Raw genomic sequence first — 24,618 nt, forward strand, 5'->3', positions numbered from 1 at the left:
GGAGAATGATAGGAAGGAACTTCATGGGCAACACCCTGCATAAAAGGTCCAAATATGTGAGTTTAAAGGAAAAGTCTCATACAGAAACATATCCCCTAGCCACAGGACTGCTCCGACCCCCTGCAATCTCCTGTACCGAGGCCCAGCTTTCCACGGGAACGCAGTGACACAACCATCGCCACGACGCCCCCTCCATATATCCCTATTGGTGAGCTGAACGTCTCTCCTATAGAGATAGTGAGTGGGCGTGGCAGCACCTGGTTCAGGCAGTGGATGGGATGCTGCATTCCCGGAAAGAGCCAGGGTGCCGTACAAGAGATTGGGGGGTCCCAGAGGTCTGACCACCTGCAGATAGGGGGGTACGTTTTTTTCAGTATGACATCTCCTTTAAAGCCAGAGGCCTCTGGAAGGGGATGGAGAGTGCTGAAACGTGCCTTTTTAAGAGAATGGAGAGCAAGACTCACTTCCTGTATTGACTGTACAAAGGCAGCAGATTTAGCAAGGAAAAGACCATAGGAGAAAGGCCAAGGTCCTCACTCCACTGGAAATGAGCTCTATGGCTGTAGATTTTGAAGAAAGAAGGTTTACAGGCAGGAAGCATAGTGAGCGGATAACCCGATCCAAGAAACCGCAATACTTTAAAAACAGCCACACCATTAAATGAAGCAGCTAAGAATTTGGGTGAAGAAGGAAACCCAGAGTGAATTGGTCCAGTCGATACAGAAGATGCAGTGGGACATCTGCACCAATCCGGAGCCACCAGGTTGATGGGAACTCCTTCAGCCTTTCTGCAAGGTCCTGGGAAGGAGGGAAAGAGGGGAGAACAGGTAAGGGAGAGATAATTTGGTCCCAGGATCACCAGTACAAGAGGATGGGTCCTGAAGACAAAGCTAAAGAACCTGTCGATTCAGCAGAAACCCCATAAAAAGGTCCACGTTTGGCGTCCCCAGCCATCCCAGATCTGAACGAAAACCTCCAGGTGATGTAATTGGCAGGGTGCCGTACAAGAGATTGGGGGGTCCCAGAGGTCTGACCACCTGCAGATAGGGGGGTACGTTTTTTTCAGTATGACATCTCCTTTAAAGCCAGAGGCCTCTGGAAGGGGATGGAGAGTGCTGAAACGTGCCTTTTTAAGAGAATGGAGAGCAAGACTCACTTCCTGTATTGACTGTACAAAGGCAGCAGATTTAGCAAGGAAAAGACCATAGGAGAAAGGCCAAGGTCCTCACTCCACTGGAAATGAGCTCTATGGCTGTAGATTTTGAAGAAAGAAGGTTTACAGGCAGGAAGCATAGTGAGCGGATAACCCGATCCAAGAAACCGCAATACTTTAAAAACAGCCACACCATTAAATGAAGCAGCTAAGAATTTGGGTGAAGAAGGAAACCCAGAGTGAATTGGTCCAGTCGATACAGAAGATGCAGTGGGACATCTGCACCAATCCGGAGCCACCAGGTTGATGGGAACTCCTTCAGCCTTTCTGCAAGGTCCTGGGAAGGAGGGAAAGAGGGGAGAACAGGTAAGGGAGAGATAATTTGGTCCCAGGATCACCAGTACAAGAGGATGGGTCCTGAAGACAAAGCTAAAGAACCTGTCGATTCAGCAGAAACCCCATAAAAAGGTCCACGTTTGGCGTCCCCAGCCATCCCAGATCTGAACGAAAACCTCCAGGTGATGTAATTGGCAGGAATCGGTCTTTGGAAAACTAAGGCAGATTACACTTTCTGGGGGATGTAAAACAGCAGAAATGGTCAGGACACAGTTCCATCCAGGCAAGAATCTTCACCACATCAGCCATGGTTGATTTGCTGTGAGTGCTGCCTTGATTGCTTTACACAACAGATGTAGCATTGTCTGCCTGGACTTGAACAGGAAGGCCATAAAAGGAGGGTCTGCAAATGCTGAACACAGAAAGTAAAAGCTCACACACATTGATTGAAAGGAGGGCTCTTTGAGGTGTCCAACAACCCGGAGCAGTAGTGTCACAAAAAGAGCTGCAAAAAGGACAAAGTCCACAAAAGGGGAATTGCAACAGGGAAGAAGGGGGAAATGCACATTTACCCACCATGTCTTCAGCCAGCTGGGGCCACGCTGCATCACGTCAGGCCACAGGTGGTGAGGTGAGCAGAGGCAGTTTGTGGACCAGGACCAAGGGTACACCTCCAGTTGCAGGGAGTTTGTTTTTGTTTTAGGTTTTATTTCCCCCCCCTTATCACAAACAAATGACCAGGTCTGGAGAATTCTGTTTTGGCTCAGTGCCAGTGGGCTGGCATGGTCCTGCTGAGAAGCCAATCTGTGTCAGGAACCATGGATGTATGCTGCTGCCACTAGGAGGCTGAGGAACCTTTCAATTTGAGAAAATCTTTGAGCAGAACCGAAATTTGAGCCCATTTTGCATTCTCTTTCCCTCAGAAGGTAAATTTCTACAGACATCCACAGGAGGAAATATTCTAAAGATTAAATACATTGTGAAAATCAGTAACATTTCCACAACATGATTTGCATGCTCCAGATTTATAAGTCACGGTCATATCTCCAAAAACCCATCCACATGTAGCATGATGTTTGCAGTGCAGAATTTGGAGCACTTAATTCACCTAATGACTACCTACTAGTTATCGCTTCAATTTGTGAAGATCACCTGGCATCTCTCTAGTGCCACGTATTAGGTAGCTCCCATATAAATTATGTTTTTTGCTTCTTGAGGTTCATTTTCATAGTGTAAACTGTACAATTTTGCATACAGAAACTAACATGTATATACAGATGTAGAATTCTGTACCTATATTACCAAGATCAATAAAAAATAATTCTCATTTTTAAAACCAATATTTTTGATTATAATGGCCCAAAAATAAATGCCAAACTTTATGGCTCAGGGCAAGAGCTTATGGCTAGCTGGAGGTACAAGGCTTTTATAAATTAGTTACTGTAATGTACAGGTCCAAAAAACACACCAAAACAAAAACCAGAGCAATTGAAAAACAAGATAATTTACAAATGCATTCACTTATTTCAAACTTTATTTACAAAAACATTTTCATGCCATGCCTTAAGATTCCCTACAGAATCAGAGATCCACTGCTTTATGTTAAATTAAAAGCAAGTCAAAACAGCCACGGAGCTACAAATATAAGAGCCATGGAAATGGACAATTAAAACCAGACAAAAAAAAAGTTAGGTATAGAACAAGTAGACAGTCTGTACACTAAAACACATAGGGGAGTTAGAACAGCAATATATATATTTACAAATACTCAGCCACAGTAGATGTTGCTCTCCTTCCCCAGAACAAAGAAATGCACAATATGATACATAAAACAATAGTTTACAATAGGCCTAGACAAAGCCACTGAGCCAAAAACGAGACTCCTAGAGAGTGTAAAAGGAAGAGACAGCAGCATAAGGTTTAGTGCAGGTTAATCACTTCCGACTGCTTTTAATCCTTTCCAGTCTCTTTTTCAAGTCGTCGATATTCGTTGTAGTGGCCAAGGAAGAGGTGGATGATGTGGTGCTGGCAAGAGTCTGGTTGGAGTCTAGATCCAAGTGCTGGAACTGTTCACGCGATTCTCGGAGTTGAGAGAGTTTACTGTGTAGCATGTCTGTGGAGGACACCACTGATGGGGTAGAGGTCTTTGAGAGCAGGGAGCTGAGGGGAGGCCTCTCATCCTGCTAAAATAAGACAAAGCATATTAAATACCAAAACTGACTGAAGTGACTGCCACGTTCTCACAATGACAGCCAGTGTTTACTTCTGCTTGTCCGTGCATTGGTGCTACAGTGATGAAAGGTACAGTACTAATAGCACAAGGATGAGCAGATGTAGACTCTGACCCTCACCAAGCTAATACTGGTGGCCTATCTAGAGGCTAGGCATCAATTTTGTAAGGTCAGATAACCCCTTAAAAAAAAAAAAAAAAAGGCCATGTTCACACAGATTGGATTTAATCTAAATCTGCACCATTAATTGTGACAAGCTCTATCCCTCATTTCCCCATTGCTATACAAATATTCTTCCCTGCATGTATGTATGAAGTTTTAAGTCATTCACTTGTATTGAACTGTGGAGTGCAGAACAGCATTTCTGCCCAGTGCACAGAAAAACTGCAGCAAAGAGGGTACAATAACTTTGCTTAAAGGGTTAGACGACTGTAAAACATTTCCTTTTACATAAACTGGTGCCAGAAAGTTAAACAGATTTGTAAATGAACTATTAAAAAAAATCCCAATACTTATCAGCTGCTGTATAATACACAGGAAATTATTTTTGAATTTTCTCTCTGCCTGCCACAAGTGATTCTGCTGACACCTCTGTCCATTTTAGGAACTGTCCAGAGTAGGAGCAAATCCCCATAGCAAACCTCTCTTGATCTGGACATTTCCCGACATGGACAGAGGTGACAGCAGAGAGCACTGTGGTCAGACAAAGGCAATTAAAAAAGAAAACCTCCTGTGTATTATACAGCAGCTGATAAGTACTGGAATGATTGGGATTTTTTTAATAGAAGTCATTTACAAATCTAACTTTCTGGCACCAGTTGATTTAAAAGAAAATGTTTTCCAGTGGAGTTACAGCCTTTTATTGCTCCAATGCAACTCTGCAAACATATCTGCATATAAGCTGTGTATGTAGTTGGAATGTAATTTTAACAAACATTTACAGCAGTAAATGAACATAAAACATTAGTAACGCATGCAAAGGCTAAACTGATTTTCACTTGTTCTTTTAAACACAAAGTAGTCTTTACCTTGGCATTATCGAGCCCACACCTCTGACGCAGGATTTTCAGCCTCTCCAGGTAGACAGAAGGTCCCACTTCCTCTCCATTAGTATTTGTAGCAGGTGGAACACTACTGGTTACTGGTGGACCAGTATTTATTTCTGTCACATGTGGAGTTATACCTGTAACAGAGCAGCCTGTCAGATCAATGAAATCTTGAACCACATAAGAAAAGGAGGACACCTTTTTGAAGGCTTTTACCTGTAGAGGAGGTAATGCGAGCCTTTCCTTCCCGCTCCATCTCAATGAGACGGAGACCACGTTCCACATAGCTCTGGAAGAACTGGGAGGTGTTCTTGAGGAAAGGTTCAATGTCAGCATCAGAGTATTGTTTCTTGTACTCATACAGCTCTGCCAAACCCTATAAAAGGCAATATTTTAAACAACAAGGTCCTTCTGCATTTCAGACGCATCAGATAGTCTGTACTTCACTTACCTCCTTTGTGTTCTCTTTAGACCCAATCTTCTTAAAAATCTCAGCCAGGAAGTCACTAACATTTGCTTTTGAAACTTTTTCCTCCTCAAAAAAACAAAAACAAAAAAAACAGACACTAAGTCTACATACCACTGGTAAAGAGACTGATCTGGTAAAGAGACTGATCTGTTTTTAACCCCTTAAGGACTTCAGTTTTTGCGACAAAATAATTTTTTTTTTTTTTTTTTAAACACGCCATTTTGTAACTTTTGGGGGCTTCCATTTACAAGCAGTGCATTTTTCGGTAAAAGGACCCCTTCTCTTTATTAGGTCCATACGATTAAAATGAAACCCTACTTCTATAGGTTTGATTTTTTTTTTACTTCTGGGAAAAAAAATCATAACTACATGCAGTAAAATGAATACGTTTAACCCGTTAACGACCATGGACGTCTATGCTCGTCCAATGGCCGTTAATAGGGTATGACTCGAGCCCGCGTCATACCGGCCGGCCCCCAGCTGATTCCTGTAGCTGGGGGCCGGCGTTAATAGCAGACATGCGATGATCGCCGCGGCCAGCTATTTACCTTTTAGATAGTCTAAAGGTGCCTTGATCCTGTCCCTGGTGGTTCAGTGGGGTGGATCCCAAAGTCCAAAATAGCGTATTTATGGTCACTTTTTATACCATTGAAAAAAATAAAAAAAAAGGAATAAAAAGCAATCAAAGTCCAATCAAAACAAAAATGGTACCGATTAAAACTTCAGATCACGGCGCAAAAAATGTATGCGGAAAAATAAAGTTATAGGGGGTCAGAAGGATAATTTTAAATGTATTAATTTTGTGCATGTAGTTATGATTTTTCCAAAAGTACGACAAAATCAAACCTATATAAGTAGGGTATCATTTTAATTGTATGGACCTACAGAATAAAGAGAAGGTGTCATTTTGACCGAAAAATGTACTGCGTAGAAACGAAAGCCCCCAAAATTTACAAAATGGCGTTTTTTCTTTCAATTTTGTCTTACAATAATTTTTTTCCCATTTCGCTGTAGAATTTTGGGTCATTACAAAGTAGAATTGGTGGCGCAAAAAATAAGCCATCATATGGATTTTTAAGTGCAAAAGTGAAAGAGTTATGATTTTTTTAAAGCTAAGGAGGAAAAAAATTAAAATGCAAAAAAACGGAAAAACCCCGGGTCCTTAAAGGGGTACTACGCCCTTAGACATCTTATCCCCTAACCAAAGGATAGGGGATAAGATGTCAGATCGCCGCGGTGCCGCTGCTGGGGACCCCAGGGATGGCTGCTGCGGCAGCCCGCTGTCATTACAGCACAGAGCGAGTTTGCTCTGTGCGTAATGACAGGCAATACAGGTGACGGAACAGCATGACGTCATGGCTCCGCCCCTCGTGAAAGAGGCGGGCCGTGACGTCACAAGGGGCGGAGCCGTGACGTAACAATGCTCCGGCCCCTGTATTGCCCGTCATTACGTGCAGAGCGAACTCGCTCTGTGCTGTAATGACAGCGGGCTGCCGCAGTAGGGATATCCAGATGGGTCCTTTGGATAGGGGATAAGATGTCTAGGGGCGGAGTACCTCCTTAACCCCTTAAGGACCAGGCCATTTTACACATTAAGGACTAGAGCATTTTTTGCACATCTGACCACTGTCGCTTTAAACATTAATAACTCTGGAATGCTTTTACTTATTCTGATACCGAGATTGTTTTTTCGTGACATATTCTACTTTAACATAGTGGTAAATTTTTGTGGTAACTTGCATCCTTTCTTGGTGAAAAATCCCAAAATTTGATGAAAAAAAAAAAATGAAAATTTTGCATTTTTCTAACTTTGAAGCTCTCTGCTTGTAAGGAAAATGGATATTCCAAATATAAATTTTATGATGCAAACATAAAGTAGACATATTGTATATGTGAACCAAAAAAAAAATTTGAGTTTTTACTTTTGGAAGACACCAGAGGGCTTCAAAGTTCAGCAGCAATTTTTACATTTTTCACAAAATTTTCCAACTCACTATTTTTCAGTGACCAGTTCAGTTTTGAAGTGGATTTGAAGGGTCTTCATCTTAGAAATACCCCATAAATGACCCCATTATAAAAAACTGCACCCCCCAAAGTATTCAAAATGACATTTAGTAAGTGGTTTAACCCTTTAGGTGTTTCACAGGAATAGCAGCAAAGTGAAGTAGAAAATTAAAAATTTTCATTTTTTACACTCGCATGTTCTTGTACACCCAATTTTAGAATTTTTACAAGGGGTAAAAAAGGAGAAAATGTATACTTGTATGTGTAACCCAATTTCTCTCAAGTAAGGACATACCTCATATGTCTATGTAAATTGTTCGGCGGGCGCAGTAGAGGGCTCAGAAGGGAAGGAGTGACAAATGGTTTTTGGGGGGCATGTCACCTTTAGGAGCGCCATGCGCATTTGAGGCCTAAATTAGGGACTTGCATAGGGGTGGACATAGGGGTATTCTACGCCAGTGATTCCCAAACAGGGTGCCTCCAGCTGTTGTAAAACTTCCAGCATGCCTGGACAGTCAGTGGCAATACTGGGAGTAGTTGTTTTGCAACAGCTGGAGGCTCCGTTTTGGAAACAGTGGCGTACCAGACGTTTTTCATTTTTATTGGGGAAGGGGGCTGTGTAGGGGTATGTGTATATGTAGTGTTTTATTACATTGTGTGTTAGTGTAGTGTTTTTAGGGTACAGTCGCACAGCAGGGGGTTCACAGTAGTTTCTCGCTGGCAGTTTGAGCAGCGGCAGAAAATTTGCCGCAGCTCAAACTTGCAGCTGGATACTTACTGTAAACCTCCACCCATGTGAGTGTACCCTGTACATTCACATTGGGGGGGGGGGGGGGAGAAACATCCAGCTGTTGCAAAACTACAACTCCCAGCATGTACGGTCTATCAGTCAGGGATGTGGAATTCCTATCGCCCGACGCCCGGGACATGCAGTGGTGCCGGGCAGGTGAATTTTTCCGGCCCTTAGCCTGGCTTCGGGCAAGCAGGGCCGGACCTGACAAGCGCGGTGGCGATCTGCAGTCTGTATGGAGCGGGCACCCGACTCCTGCCCGCTCCATACTCTGCAGCCCCTGGCTGTTAAAAAAACTGTGTCCTCCGAAGCAGAGCAGGGGAGATGAGAAGCTGTATATTTGTCTTCTCTTCCCTGCAGATCTGCGGGGGGAGATGAGGGGGCGTGGCTTCTTGCTCCCCGTGTAGACCTGTGTCCTCTGCCTTCGCTCCCCAGCTCTAGATTCGGAGAGCTGGGGGGAGGAGCGGACGCACGTCTGCACGGGGAGATGCATGCGGCGCTCACAGGGGAGTATGGAGTGGGCTCCGGACTCCTGCCAGCTAAATACTCTGCAGCCCCCGGCTGTTCTCAGTAGCCGGGGGCCGCCGCTAATAGCCAGCATGCTGCGATCGCCACGGCTGGCTATTAACCCTTTAGATCGCCACTGTCAAAGCTGACAGCGGCATCTATAGGGACATGTGTATGCTCCCTGGTGGGCTAGATCACAGCTGGTGGCTGTCCGGGCATGCTGGGAGTTGTAGTTTTGCAACATCTGGAGGGCCACAGTTTGAAGACCGCTGCATTTACCCCTTGCATGTTAAAAGTTCAAGTCACCCCCTTTTCCTATATAAAAAACATGCAAACATAATAAAAATAAACATATTTGTTATAGCTTCGTGCGTAATTTATGTAACATTATGTATCCCGTACGGTAAATGTAAAAAAAAATACCAAACCACAGATTTGCAATTTTTATAATATCCCAGAAAAAAAAAAAGTTAAAAAACGATTAAAATGTCAGATCAATACCAAAATGGTACCGATACAAAAAACAGATTATGGCGCAAAAAATGATCCCTCATACAGCCTGGTATGCGGAAAAAAATAAAGCTACAGGGGTTAAAAAAATGGCAATTAAATAAGAAAAAGTTAAGAATTAGTAAAACATGACAAACGATACAAATCTGGTATCGCTGTAATCAGGCGGCCTAAAGTATAAAACTAACATGTTACCTCAACCACAAGGTAAATGGCGTAGAAAAGAAAACCACCAAATCTGCTCAATTATCTTTTACTATTTCAATTTCACTTCCCTTAATATATATTTTTTGGGTTCAGAGAATATGTTATTGAAAAATTAAAAGGTGTCATTCTAGTAGGTAGTTATGGCCATTATAGGGCGAGGAGGAAAAAATTAGAGCGTAAAAGCGAAAATTGGCCGGGACAAGTGGATCGTCAATCGTAGATTTTGCTCCATTTTAGTCCCGTGGACAAGTAGTTTTTTTATAAAATTTCCACACCCCTGATCAGTGCATGCTGGGAGTTGTAGTTTTGCAACAGCTGGAGGCACACTGGTTGCAAAACACTGAGTTTACCAAACTCTGTTTTTCACAACCAGTGTGCCTTCAGCTGTTGCAAAAGCTACAAAACCCAGCATGTACGGACAGTGGAAGGGCATGCTGGGACTTGTAGTTATGCAACAGCTGGAGGCATACTACTTTGGCTGGGGATTGTAGTTATGCAACAGCTGGAGACACACTGGTTTGCTACTTAACTCAGTGTTTCACAACCAGTGTGCCTTCAGCTGTTGCAAAACTACAACTCTCAGCAGTCACTGACAGCCAACGGGCATGCTGAAAGTTGTAGTTATGCAACCAGCAGATGCACCACGACAACTCCCAGCATGCACTTTAGCTGATTATAACTCCCAGCTTGCACAGTTTTGCAACAGCTCTAGACACATTTTTTCTATGGAAAAGTGTACCTTCAGCTGTTGTATAACTATAAGTCCCAGCATGCCCATTGTGGTGGTCTGCCTCCTGCTGTTGCATAACTACAGCTCCCAGCATGCCCTTTTTGCAGCAGGAGGCTGTCACTCATCTCCAACTGCTGATCCACGCCGCCGCTGCAGGTCAGTCCCTCGCCTCCGCTCCTGGGGCCCCGATCCCAACATTGACACCGGGGATCGGGGTCCCCAGCTGCCGGGGTCCTCTTCCCGCACCCGATCACGTCCTCCGGAAGAGGGGCGGGGCGGGTTGCGGGAGTGACACCCGCAGCAGGTGCCCTGATTGGTCGGCCGGTAAATCGGCCGACGAATCAGTGCGATCGTGAGGTGGCACCAGTGCCACCTCACCCCTGCTGGCTATGGCTGTTCTCTGAAGGCCCCGATCAGCCAGTAATTCCGGGTCACTGGAGACCCGATTGACCCGGAATCCGCCGCAGATCGCTGGGCTGAATTGTTCATTGATGACCCCCGCCGACATGGGGGGGGTCATCATGACCCCCCTGGGTGACATGCCGCGATGCCTGCTGATCGATATCAGCAGGTATCGGGCACCGGCTCACCTCCGGCTAGCGGCGGGGGGCCGGGAATGGACAGGACGTACTCATACTTCCTCGGTCCTTTAGGACTCGGAAACGGGGGCGTATGAGTACGTCCATTGTCCTTAAGGGGTTTAAGGGTTAAAAATGTCCTCTTTTGACCCCTTTAACTTTATTTTTCCGCATATGGGGATGTATGCGGGCTCAGTTTTTGCGCCGTGATCTGAAGTTTTTATCGGTACCATTTTGTTTTGATCAGACTATTTGAACACTTTTCTAAAAATTTTTATGATTTAAAAAGTGACCAAAAAATACACAATTTTGGACTTTGGATTTTTTTTTTTTACGTGTACGCCACTGACCGTGTGGTTTAACCACTTAGGAACTCAGCCTATTTTCACCACAAGGACTCAGCAAATTTTCGTTTTGTTGCATTTTCGCTTTTTCCTCCTTTTCTAAAAATCATGATGCTTTCAATTTTGCACCTACAGACCCACATGAGGGCTTGTTTTTTGCGTCACCAATTGTACTTTGCAATGTCATCACTTATTTTAGAATATAACCTGCGGTGAAACAAAAAAAAAAAAAAAAAAAAAGTGGGGCGATAAAAATTAAAAACACCATTTTGTAGCTTTTGAGTGCTCCCGTTTCTACGCAGTGCAATATTTGGTAAAAATTACACCTTCTCTTTATTCTGTATGTCCATACGGTTACAAGGATAACCAGTTTATGTAGGTTTCATTTTAATACTTAAAGGGTACCTTTCATCAAAAAACTTTTGATATATTATAGATTAATGTATGCAGAATAACTTTCCAATAGCATGTTATTAAAAAATATGCTTCTGTCCATTTAATTTTCCACTTGAAAAAGTGACCACTAGGGGTCTCCCTACCAGTCTCTATAGATTTCAGACTCAGGCTGGAGTCCTAAATCTCAGACTGTATCCGGAACACACACAAACTCACCACTGCTCACTGTCAGGGAGCAATGTTGCGCTTATCTGTGTCCCGGATGCAGTCTGAGATTTAGGACTCCTGCATGAGTCTGAAATCTATAAAAAAAAATAAAAAAAAAAGGACTAGTAGGGACCCTAGTGGTCATTTTTTCAAAGTGGAAAATTAAATAGAAAGACGCATATTTTTTAACAACATGCTATTGGAAAGTTATTCTGCATACATTAATCTATAATATATCAAAAGTTTTTTTCAGGAAAGGTACCCTTTAAGAAAAAAAATTATAAAACTACATGCACCAAAATTAGTATGTTTAAAATTGGCATCTTATGACCCCTATAACTTTTTATTTTTCCGTGTACGGGGCGGTATAAGGGCAAATTTTTTTGAGCCATCATCTGTAGTTTTTATAGGTACCATTTTGTTTTGTTTTGATAGGACTTTTTGATCGCTTATTAATACTTTTTTTATGGTATATGAAGTGACCAAAAATGCATAATTTTGGACTTTGGTATTTTTACGTGTATGCCATCGACCGTGTGGTTTAGCTAACCTAATATTTTAATAGTTCGGACATTTAGGCATGCGGCAGTACCACATGATTATTTTTATTCTTCATTATTTAAAAAATGGGAAAAAGGGGGGTGATTTAAACTTTTAATAGGGAAGGGATTAATGAACTTATAAATTTTTCTCTTTTTACACTTTTTTTTTAGCCCCCATAGGGAGCTAAAACATGCAGTCTGATTGCATACACTGATCAGTGCTCAGCCATTGCAAAGCACTGATCAGTGTAACCGACACTCTGCTGCTCTTGCGCAGACATGGAGCAATAGATCGCCGATCGGACGACGCAGAGGAGGACCCTCCCGTCGTCCGGTAAGCTGATCAGGACATCACGATTTTGTGGCGATAGTCCTGATCAGCTCTGCTGAGCTGCCGGGATTCTTTTACTTTCGTTTTAGACGCCGCAATCAACTTTGATTGCGACGTCTAAACGGTTTATGCCGAGCATCGGCCCAATCGGCCGTGTCCGGCATTAGCCGTGGGTCCTGGCTGCGAGTGGCAACCGGGATCCTCCGGGTTTAACCAGCTCTCTGCTGGTGAGAACTGTTTGAACACCATACACGGGACCAGGGCGTACAGGTACGCCCTGAGTCCTTAAGGATCGGGGATGCAGGGCTTATGCATACGCCCTGTGTCCCCAAGAGGTTAATTAACTATATATTTTTTAGTTTGGACATTTACGCACCCGGCGATACCACATGTTTATATTTACGTATAGTTTTTATGGGAAAGGGGGGGGGCTGATTCAGACTTATTAGGGAACGGGTTAAATCACATTTATTAACACTTTATTTTCCGTTTTTTGTTGCAATGCTATAGCCCCCATAGGGGACCAACATTGCACACACCGATTTCCTACACTGATCACTGCTATGAAGTCGCATAGCATTGATCAGTGTTATCACCACTTGACTGCTCCTGCCTGGATCCCAGGCACGGAGCAGTCATTTGTCGATCGGAGAACAAAGAGGCAGGTAGGGACCGCCTTGCATTCATACAGCTGATCGGGACAGTGCTGTTTCACTGCGGTGGTCCCGATCAGCCGGGAAGGTTTCACTTTCATTTCCGACGCAGCAATCCACTTTGATCGCCGCGTCTGAAAAGTTAATACCGGGCATCACCGCGATCAGTGATGTTGGTTATTAGCCTCTGGCCCCGGCTGTTGATGGCCACCGGGACTGACCAGATGACTGCGTGACCCCGCGTTATATCGCGGGAGCCGGTAAGGGGTTAACATATTCCATTACTTAGATCTATAAGTTTATATAAAAGGCATTTAAGCAAATATAATCTGTGCATAGGGGGCAACTTGTTATGACTCAGTTAAATTGGCACGGTCATAAAAAAAAAAAAAAAGAGGAAGACCCCTAGTGGCCATGAAAGTGACAAGGCTTTCTTTTACAGGGAGTAAATTACAAATACTATTTTACCTGCTGTATCAAATTCAAAGAGGAGATTTTTTTGAACTCCCCATAAAATCTCTCTCGTAGCCTTCATTGGGGGACACAGACTATGGGTATTATGCTGCTGTCCACTAGGAGGCTGACAGTAGGCAAAAAAAGAAGTCAGCTCCTACCAGCAGGATACACCCACCCACTAGCACTGAGCTAATCAGTTGTGTGTTACAAAGCAGTAGGAGAAGCCACCAAAACATCCAAAGAACATCAAAAGTAATAAAAAGGCAACAAACAACCTGACAAGGTAACTGCAAATGGGTGGGTGCTGTGTCCCCCAATGAAGGCTACGAGAAAGATTTTACGGTGATAAAAAAAAAAAAAAAAATCTCCTTTTCTCGGTTGCCTTATTGTGGGACACAGACCATGGGACGTCCCAAAGCAGTCCCTCGGGTGGGAAAAAGAACCGATAGAGAAGGAAAGGTCAAGCCAGAGACTGAGCCATAACCATTCGCCCAAGAAAGTTCACGAGGCTCAGAGGAAACCTGAATCCGGCAATCAACCACCCACAAAACATGAGGGGTGAGCCAGCACCCAAAAAAGAAGGAACTGTGCTGAGACTGGAGTCCGACAGGCAACCAAATAAGACAACAAATTGTCGCCCTGGAGGCCTGCTGGGCCGAATCGGTCCTGGCAGGAGAGAAGAAAAACACCTCTGATGAAAAGACAAGACGCAGGACCACCAAGACCTGGCCCAAACACGGAAGAGAGATAAGAGAACCCCTAATGCAGAAATTTGTCCAAGTAAGGCAAACATGGCGAGGAAACGCCACTCCCAGAAGAGAAACGCACCGGAGAAGCTGGAAGGGAGAGCCCTGACATGAGTCCAACCGCAAAACCGCAACCATAGGGCAGAGTAGAGAGAAGAAAAAATTTTACAAAATTTTAAAAAATAAAAAAAAATAAAAGCTGAACACCGCCAGCAAGAAGGCAAGGTTTAGAAGGTGGATACCAGACCCACTAGAATGGGACAAAGAAATAAAGCAAAACTCATGTACAGTCCCGAGCGCCCGGAAGAAGGCTAGAGCAGATGCACCTGCCAACCACCCGAACCAAGAGGGCCAGACAACTCCTCAATCCTAAAGCCACCCTACGAAAAACCGGGAGGAAGGGAGAACCCAAAGTAGGCCGCATAGCCAAGAGAGCAACAAGGTGGACTATGCCCGTACAGCCAGACTGGGCAACCAGGCCCTCTACCTGAGACCCTACTATCCGGGCCCCTCCTACTCTGGAGGGAGAAGGAGGAATGCAAATAGACCGGAGGGAAGGAGCAGAGCCATCCAGAACACCGGAACCGTCACCCAGAGAAACAGAGGATCCCAGATCCAGGAAGAAATTGAGGGACCCTGGAGTCCCCTACCAAAAGAGGCAGAGAAACTCCGGCTGACGAGCACCTAGGCCGGGTGAGGACATTGAGTGGCGAACAAAGACTGCCTCTGAAGAGAAATGGAAGAGAAGAGCGGGACCGGAACCCCGCTGGAGGTCAGAAACAAGAACCCCCAGAATGGTGGAAGCATCAGGAAGAACCACCACGGAGAACAAGGCATGGAAAGGCCACCTGGAAGAGAGCCCAAGTCAAGCAGCCCGAAATGGCAAAATACCGAGGGTAGAGGGACCAAAATGACTCTGGGGACACCAGGGAAGAGTGACCTGCCATAGGGGAGAATAGTTGCCATAAGAAAAAAGGCACCGCTACCCCTGAGGTCCCCATGCCCGGCACTCGCAGACACAAGAGACTAGGGGATAGAAAAGACCGATCAAGCAGGGTCAATGATGGTCGGAACAGACTGGATGACCGAGAGTGTATGACCTGGATGACCTATGTGGGCTGAAACGCGTAAACTAGCCTGTCTGCACCCGTCACTGCATATTACTATGGAATAAACTTAGTTTTATTACACATGACCGAGAGAGTAACAACCCAGAAGGACAGTCACCGAAAGACAGGGGACCCAGCGAGATGTCAACCCAACCAAAGCAACAAGGAGAGGTAAAGACAACATTACCAGGGCACGGGAGGAAGCCCGCCTAGACTGGCGGGCAAGCACAGGACAATGGACACACTGCAAAAAAGGAGGAGTGACTTGCCACAGTCGAGACTGTCGAGGAACCCAGGGGAGCCAATAGCACCCAGAACAGAAAGGCCTCAAGAGGAAGGCCTAGAGACACTATGCAGAAAGATCACTGGAGAGTAAGAGCAGAGAACAAACAAACAAAGCCTCCACATCCAGAAGGAAGCACAAGGACTACCAGGATGGCTTCCAAGCAAGACTTACCCCGATAGGGAGAGAGAAAGGGGGCAACACAAGGGGCTGGAGAAGCCAGGGTATGGACCTGGCAAGAACCAACAGAACCCCACCCAGAGGAAGAGGGGAGAAAACAGGAACTTCCCCGGCAGGACCAAAAAATTGCCCCAAAGAGGGTCAATGTGAAAGCTAGGATGGCAACAGCTGCAACTAAGCCAATCCAGCAGAACTCCGAAGGCAGGAGTGGAATAAAGAAAACCTCTGATACTAGGAGATTGGAGGACAACGGCTGCAAAAGCAAATGAAGGAACCGTAACAAGGGCCACACAACCCCTTAGCAGACACCCAATAAGCTACCCCCCAAGCCGGTAGCCGAAGGGTTCAACGAGATGGCTGAATCAGCCACAGGAGGAAGACTGACCGCACTCTGCCTAGAAGAGGAGAAATGCAAAGACTGCCGTGACATAGCGGAAACCTAGGAAACTCCACCCAAACTCCAGAGCCAAGACGTATGAGCAACGATAGGCATCCCAAAGTAGGCATCTCACTAATACACCCTTTCCATAGAAGGAAAAATGAGACAGAAAATAGCCGGAGCAGAAGGCCTACCTAGCCCACTAAAGAGCCTTCCCTGGGGTGGGGAATGGAAACCCTGGATGAGCCAGAGGCAGAACCAACTAAACCTTGACATGAAGGTACCTCAGCAATAGCAGAGACACTGCAAACAACTCCACCCATAAGGAGGGAAAATAAACTGCTAGAGCAGGCACCCCGCCACTGACCCTCTGCTATGTAGCTACAGCAGGAAACACGCAAACCACTGGCACAAGGAGGCTAATGATATCCCCACCCCACCCCTCCAAGGGTGAAAAAGGCGGATTCCATTACCACAGAGCGCCGTAGGAATACGCAGGGTCACCCACTGGGATCCCTTGTACTAGAAACCAATTCTACGGCAAACCAACGGGACATCACCCATGTAAGTGGATGCTGCTGCCATAGAAGGTCCATTGCATCTGCAGGGACACAGTTTGGTTGTCTCCCACCAGTACCAGGGGTCCAGAATTCAGCCACAGATGTTGCGGAAAGCACGCACCCATGGATGTCTGGGAAACCTGGGTGCATGGAACGACATCCTCCCGACAAAGCACACATGCCCACATGCACCAGGACTGCAGGCATGGACATCATATACTCCATGGGCATTGCAGAGGGTTTAATAACAGTCACCTCTGCAGCTTCGGTACCCTACAATATGTCAATCGTGGGAGCAGCTGCAGCAGATGACCCAACCTCTATGGATGGTGTAGAGGGTCCATTGTACAGCAGTCAACTCACACGCAGTGGAGTCCTGGAATAGAAGCTGCGCCAGACGACACTTCCTCTATGGGCGTTGAAGAACGACCACCCACGAGGAGTCTGCAGAGTGTATTTCCCTCACAGGGACACCCCTTTAGTCACTTCACCCAGGAAGTGTGACACCGGAACTGCAGTTGTGGACACGGCAGACGCTGTAAGGGTGGCCGGTGGAGAAGGGAACAGGCTGAATGTCACTCCCTGTGCACAGTCCCCAATTCTGAACCTCTGGCTTAACTGCACACCACAGTAAAAATGACCATGGGGGTGCAAGGGAAAGCTGGAAAACCCTGAAAGAGTGGTTACTCAGGAACAGGGGCGAGAAGCACCTAGTGCGGGCTCTAGGTCTGCAGCCTATGTGAGCATAAGGGTACAGTGCACAAGGCTTGTGCCGCATACACAAGCAAAAGCCAAAACATTCCAATATGTGAGGTGCACCGAGCCTGCAGAAACAGACCTATTAGTCACACGCCTAGGGCAACGGAAGCAAGCTTCAAAATCTGCCCCCGTTCTGAAAAATGTATTCAATACATGGTTCCCAGATAGGAACAGAATGTACACTTGATCTTAGCCAACAAGCCGAGAATCGATAAGAATGCCCTGAAGGCATACTAGGAAGGTAGGGGATCTGAGGGGAAAAAACTCCAAACTGAGACAGCAGCACAAGGAAGGGCCATAGAAAAAATATGTAGATGTAATGACTATTTTTGGCCACTAGAAGGGAACCTAATACTCTCCAAGAGAGAATAGTGCTGAAAGCAATGCAGCCAGCCACTGGAGGGCACAGAGTGCCCGTGAGAGGCTGTATTTGTTTTTTTTCCTCCTGCATATCATGCGGCCCCAGAGGAGGGAGTGTGCTATAGAAAACACACCCCCAGTGCCACCTACAGGCGGCCTACAGTAAATTAAGAAGCCGGGGCCTAAATTCAGAGCGCTCATGGCCCACCCCCGGCCGCATGGACACTGCCACACGATCAGGGCGCCGGCAGCCTGGAAAAAGAAGGAGAGCTTGAAACTGCGCCTCCCGAGCAGCTGCTGGAGAGACTAGGCCGGGGACTGGATGCATGCCGTGGCAGGTCCCGCCTCCATTGCTGCCTTGTTCAGCCATGTGGGACCGGAGACCCTCTGTTTAAAGAGGGTCCAACCTGCAAGGTAACAATATGCGGCCAGCTCACTGAGCCTGCACACAGTACGGGTCTGACAGATGCAGTAAGAGTGGTGGGGGTGGGTATGAAAAAACGCGGCCAGGCCACTGTGCCTGGCCGCACAACAAGTACGGCAGTGGTTTGGGGAATTGACAGTCCAGACTGTCACGTGGCACCGCTAGGAGGGGACCGGCCCAGCACAGCCATGTGTAATGGTGGCTGAGGAGCTGTACACTATAGAGAAGGGGGGACCCCTTGGATGAGCTAAGGGAGAGAAGTGGGAGGGAAGGAAGTTTATACTTATCCGCGGACTCCATCTTCTCATACTCACCCTTGAAGGCTTCAGTCAGCTGAAGGCCGCGCTGCATCGTGCCAACTGCCATAGTGAGGCAGGCAGGGGCAAGTAGGGGACCCGGAACAAGGGTACTACCGCCAGGTGCTGATCGTTGGTGAGAAGGGTTTGACGGCCCATACTTTATGCACTGTGCCCCTTAGAAGCATGGTGCTACCTGATCTCCCACCTGCGACAGTCACCCAACCTAGAAAAATAACTAGAGATGAGCGGACTTACAGTAAATTCGATTCGTCACGAACTTCTCGGCTCAGCGGTTGCTGACTTTTCCTGCATAAATTAGTTCAGCTTTCAGGTGCTCCCGTGGGCTGGAAAAGGTGGATACAGTCCTAGGAGACTCTTTCCTAGGACTGTATCCACCTTTTCCAGCCCACCGTAGCACCGGAAAGCTGAACTAATTTATGCAGGAAAAGTCAGCAACCGCCGAGCTGAGAAGTTTGTGACGAATCGAATTTACTGTAAGTTCGCTCATCTCTAAAAATAACAAAGGGAAAAAAATGCTAACTAGACGTACCTAGCAAGAAAATAATAAAATATAGGTCCAACCCGGTCCAACCACTGGAAGCAAAGTCGATCATGAGAACAGAGGTCCCTTTTCCTGAGTTAATGGAGGGAGCAAAGCACATGACTGGCCTCTACTTCATGGGACTGCCAAACCTAGCCAAGTAAAAACACTATACACTCCTTGGAGGTCCAGACAGAGGAAGAGGTGATAACCTCAAGACTAAAAAGTTATAGCAGAAAACCCAACTCACCGTGCGGGACGCTCCTTTCTCCGTTTCCTTGTCAGACTTCGAACCGGTGCCGTCCATGGAGTGCTTCATTACTCTCATGAGATGAGCCTCCAGCTCAGACTCATGTTTATTTTCGATCATATTCAAGTGATCCATGATCTGAAATCAAGAAAAATAAATCATCTACAAAGCCACATTGTGCACCTAAATGAACAGGATGATATACAATAGTTAAGTTAAGTAAATTAAGAGGGATTTCTTACCTTTGGGCCCTTAAGTTTGCACAGAGTGTGCAGCAGTGTTTTCAGTGTCCTCATTGGAAGCTCACTCTTGTGCTGCTTTAGCTTCTCTTTCGGTAGGACTCGCATGAAATTATGGATATCCAGCAGAATTCTGTCCAGATTTATGTTATTGATGGCTTCTGGGAGGAGTCGAATCATCCGCCACAGACACTGCAAGTAGAACGGACTGTAAGGCTAGGTTCACATCTGCATCAGTGCTCCATTTGCAGAATCAATTCAAATAGCGGGGGTGGGATTACTGCAAGCATTTTTTCTATGCTTACATCCTGTTTATAAATGGACACTAGAGGTAAAAATTCTTTACCGACTCCCTTTTTTTAGTGCCGATACAGATAATCGGTTGAGGTTAGGGCCGATAACCTATACCGATATTCCGGTATAAGTTATCAGCTATTTATCCCCCCACGACACCGCTGCAGATCATTGATTTAAAGCGGGCGCTTTAAATCAATGCACTGCAGTGGCTTTTGCAGTGCCATAGGCCGCCACCACCCGCTTCTCTCCCCCTACCTGTCAGGGTGGTACGGGCCATCCATCCTTCCTGTAGTGTCCGGCGGCATTCCGGGTGGAGGGTGCACCGGTCCGGGCTGTACTTCTCCGGGGTCCTCTTCTCCACTCCGGGCAGGCTCCAGCCAAGTAACGCAGCATAGACACCGCTGCGCAGTGACGTCACAGCGTAGAGGCGTCTATGCAGCGTACTAGGCCGGAGCTTGCCCAGAGTGGAGATGAGGACCCCGGAGAAGGACAGCCCGGACCGGTTCACCCTCCACCCGGAATGCCGCAGGACACTATATATCGCCCAGCACTACGGTGGTGGGTGCGACGCGGTGGGCGGTTGCGGTGCGGGGCATTATCGGCAAGGTAATTGCCGATACCGATAATGCCCAAAATCGTGATTATCGGCCATACCAATAATCTGTCGATCCCTAGTATAAATAGATCATGGGAGAGATCTCTGTACTGCCCCCCCCCCCCCCCCCCCCCGGTACATTTTTACATAGATATTAGGTCGCCCCTAAGCCTTTCTAAACTAAATAACCCTAATTCTGATAATCTTTCTGGGTACTGTAGTCCTCCAATTCCCAGTATTACTCTGGTTGCCCATCTTTGAAGCCTCTCCAGCTCCACTATATCTTTCTTGTACACTGGTGCCCAGTACTGTACACAGTATTCCATGTGTGGTCTGACTAGTGATTTGTACAGTGGTAGAATTATTTCCTTGTCGTAGGCATCTATGCCCGTTATAGCACCCCATGATTTTATTTGCCTTGGCAGCAGCTGCCTGACACTGGTCACTACAGCTAAATTTACTGTTAACTAAGACTCCCAAGTCCTTTTCCACATCAGTCTTCCCAAGTGTTTTCCCATTTAACACATAATCCCAGCCTGGATTTTTCTTCCCCATGTGCATTACCTTACATTTATCAGTGTTAAACCTCATCTGCCACTTTCCAGCCCAAACCTCCAACCTATCCAGAGCCATTTGTAACAGTGCACTGTCCTCTGCAGATGATTTTAAACTCTAAAGCGGTAAACACTATAAAGCTTGCTAGTTTACTATTCAACCCCTCTACAAGGTCATTAATAGATATATTAAATAGAACAGGACCCAAGACAGACCCCTGTGGTACCCCACTAGTAACAGTCACCCAATCAGAATAAGTACCATTAACCCCTTCCCGCAGAATGTCATATATAAACGCCGGGTTGTGCAGTGCGTTCGCGCATCCCGACGTTTATAAATGACATTCAGTTAACCCGGCGATGCGCAGCATCGCACGGGTTAACTGGCAGAAGTCCCGCTGTTTCCAGCAGGGGACAACTTCTGCTTCACCCCCCAGGACCATCCATTGATGGTCCTGGTCAGCGATCACTGTGATTGGTCCCTGTGGACCAATCACAGTGATCTAGGGTGAAAGTTCAGATCTCCCGCACTGCCCGCCCCTGGAAGTCGGGCAGAACGGGGGACGATGGCTGCGGGGGCTCGCGGGGACCTGCAGCATAGGGGGGGAACAGGAGGGGACCGGGGCCTTACCCGGAGCAGAGCGGGACCGGCCACGTGGACGAGCAGCGACGGGACCGGCAGGTAAGTATATGGTCCTCAGAAGCAGCAGTGAAGATCTTCACTGCTGCTTCTAGGAGTCTGAAAACTACAACTCCCAGCATGCCTAGACAGCCTTTGGCTGACTGGGCATGCTGGGAGTTGTAGTTTTGCAACATCTGGAGGGCCCCAGTTTGGAGACCATTGTATAATGGTCTCCAATCTGTGCTCTTCCAGCTGTTGCAAAACTACAACTCCCAGCATGCACTGACTGTCAAGGCATGCTGGGAGTTTTAGTTCAGCAACATCTGGCCCTTCAGATGTTGCCGAACTACAACTCCCAGCATGCCTTTCAGCTGTCTGGGCATGCTGGGAGTTGTAGTTTTGCAACAACTGGAGATACACTGGTTGGGAAACATTGTTTCTAACTTAGTGTTTCCTAACCTGTGTGCCTCCAGCTGTTGCAAAACTATAACTCCCAGCATGCACAAACAGACCATGCATGCTGGGAGTTGTGGTTTTGCAACAGCTGGTGCACCCCCCCTGTGAATGTACAGGGTACATTCACATGGGCGAGGCTTTTACAGTGGGTTTCTCGCTGCAAGTTTGAGATGCAGCAAATTTTGCGCTGGGAAACTCGCTGTAATCCCCCGCCCATGTGACTGTACCCTAAAAACACTACACTACCACAAAATAAAATAAAAAGTTAAAAACACTACATATACACACACCCCTACACAGCCCCCCTCCCCCAATAAGAACGTCCGGTACACCACTGTTTCCAAAGCAGAGCCTCCAGCTGTTAGAAAAACAACAACTCCCAGTATTGCCGGACAGCCGTTGACTGTCCACGCATGCTGGGAGTTTTGCAACAGCTGGAGGCACCCTGTTTGGGAATCACTGGAGTAGAATACCCCTATGTCCACCCCTATGCAAATCCCTAATTTAGGCCTCAAATGCACATGGCGCTCTCACTTTGGAGCCCTGTCGTATTTCAAGGCAACAGTTTAGGGTCACATATGGGGTATCGCCGTACTCGGGAGAAATTGCCTTACAAGGTTTAGGGGTTATTTTCTTCTTTAACCCTTCATGAAAAGGAAATGTTGGGGTCTACACCAGAATGTTAGTGTAAAAATTTTTAATTTTTTACACTAACATGCTGATGTTGCCCTATACTTTACATTTTCACAAGAGGTAAAAGGGAAAAAAGCCCCCAAAATTTGTAATGCAATTTCTCCCGACTACGGAGATACCCCATATGTGGGCGCAAAGTGCTCTGGGGGCGCACAACAAGGCCCAGAAGGGAGAGTGCACCATGTACATTTGAGGTGATTTGCACAGGGGTAGCTGATTGTTACAGCGGTTTTGACAAACGCAAAAAAAAGAAAAACCCCACGTGACCCCATTTCGGAAACGACACCCCTCACGGAATGTAATGAGGGGTGCAGTGAGAATTTACCCCCCACAGGTGTCTGACGGATCTTTGGAACAGTGGTCCGTGAAAATGAAAACTTGTACAGCCCACTGTTCCAAAGATCTGTCAGACACCAGTGGGGGGCAAATGCTCACTGTACCCCTTGTTACGCTCCTCAAGGGGTCTAGTTTCCAAAATGGTATGCCATGTGGGGGTTATTTTGCTGTCCTGGCACCATAGGGGCTTCCTAAATGCGACATGCCCCCCGAGCAAAATTTGCTCTCAAAAAGCCAAATATGACTCCTTCTCTTCTTAGCATTGTAGTTCGCCCATAGTGCACTTCAGGTCAACTTATGGGGTACCTCCATACTCAGAAGAGATGGGGTTACAAATTTTGGGGGGTATTTTCTGCTATTAACCCTTGCAAAAATGTGAAATTTGGGGGGAAACACACATTTTAGTGGAAAAAAAATTATAATTTTTTTACATATGCAAAAGTCGTGAAACACCTGTGGGGTATTAAGGCTCACTTTGCTTGTTACGTTCCTCAAGGGGTCTTGTTTCCAAAATGGTATGCCATGTGTTTTTTTTTTTGCTGTTCTGGCACCTTAGGGGCTTCCTAAATGCGGCATGCTCCCCGAGCAAAATTTGCTCTCAAAAAGCCAAATATGACTCCTTCTCTTCTGAGCATTGTAGTTCGCCCGTAGTATACTTCAGGTCCACTTATGGGGTACCTGCATACTCAGAAGAGAAGGGGTTACAAATATTGTGGGGTATTTCCTGCTATTAACCCTTGGAAAAATGTGAAATTTGGGCGGAAACACATTTTAGTGAAAAAAATATTTTTTTTTACATATGCAAAAGTCGTGAAACACCTGTGGGGTAATAAGGCTCACTTTATTCCTTGTTATGTTCCCCAAGGGGTCTAGTTTCCAAAAATGGTATGCCATGTGAGGGTTTTTTGCTGTTCTGGCACCATAGGGGCTTCCTAAATGCAACATGCCCCCCAAAAACCATTTCAGAAAAACGTACTCTCCAAAATCCCCTTGTCGCTCTTTCCCTTCTGAGCCCTCTACTGCGCCCACCGAACACTTTACATAGACATATGAGGTATGTGCTTACTCGAGAGAAATTGGGCTACAAATATAAGTATACATTTTCTCCTTTTACCCCTTGTAAAAATTCAAAAATTGGGTCTACAAGAACATGCAAGTGTAAAAAATGAAGATTGTGAATTTTCTCCTTCACTTTGCTTCTATTCCTGTGAAACACCTAAAGGGTTAAAATGATGACTGAATGTCATTTTGAATACTTTGGGGGGTGCAGTTTTTATAATGGGGTCTTTTGTGGGGTATTTCTAATATGAAGACCCTTCAAATCCACTTCAAACCTGAACTGGTCCCTGAAAAATAGTGAGTTTGAAAATTTTGTGAAAAATTGGAAAATTGCTGCGGAACTTTGAAGCCCTCTGGTGTCTTCCAAAAGAAAAAACTCGTCAATTT

The 24,618-nt window shown here is 46.1% G+C and overlaps 1 protein-coding gene and 1 pseudogene across 1 annotated transcript in view; both read right to left on the reverse strand.

The window, feature by feature from the left end:
• Positions 1–3,005: 3,005 nt before the first annotated feature.
• Positions 3,006–24,618, reverse strand: part of CKAP5 (cytoskeleton associated protein 5) — a 135,626-nt gene continuing 114,013 nt past the window's right edge. Inside the window, 6 exon segments of the mRNA XM_056526452.1 lie at positions 3,006–3,672; positions 4,749–4,903; positions 4,983–5,142; positions 5,218–5,301; positions 19,381–19,518; positions 19,623–19,811. Coding sequence (XP_056382427.1) covers positions 3,424–3,672; positions 4,749–4,903; positions 4,983–5,142; positions 5,218–5,301; positions 19,381–19,518; positions 19,623–19,811 — 975 coding nt within the window. The 3' untranslated portion in view covers positions 3,006–3,423.
• On the reverse strand, positions 17,556–17,719 carry LOC130277884 (U2 spliceosomal RNA; annotated as a pseudogene).

Source organism: Hyla sarda, chromosome 6 (genome assembly GCF_029499605.1).
Source record: "Hyla sarda isolate aHylSar1 chromosome 6, aHylSar1.hap1, whole genome shotgun sequence".
In the NCBI taxonomy this organism is placed as follows: domain Eukaryota; kingdom Metazoa; phylum Chordata; class Amphibia; order Anura; family Hylidae; genus Hyla; species Hyla sarda.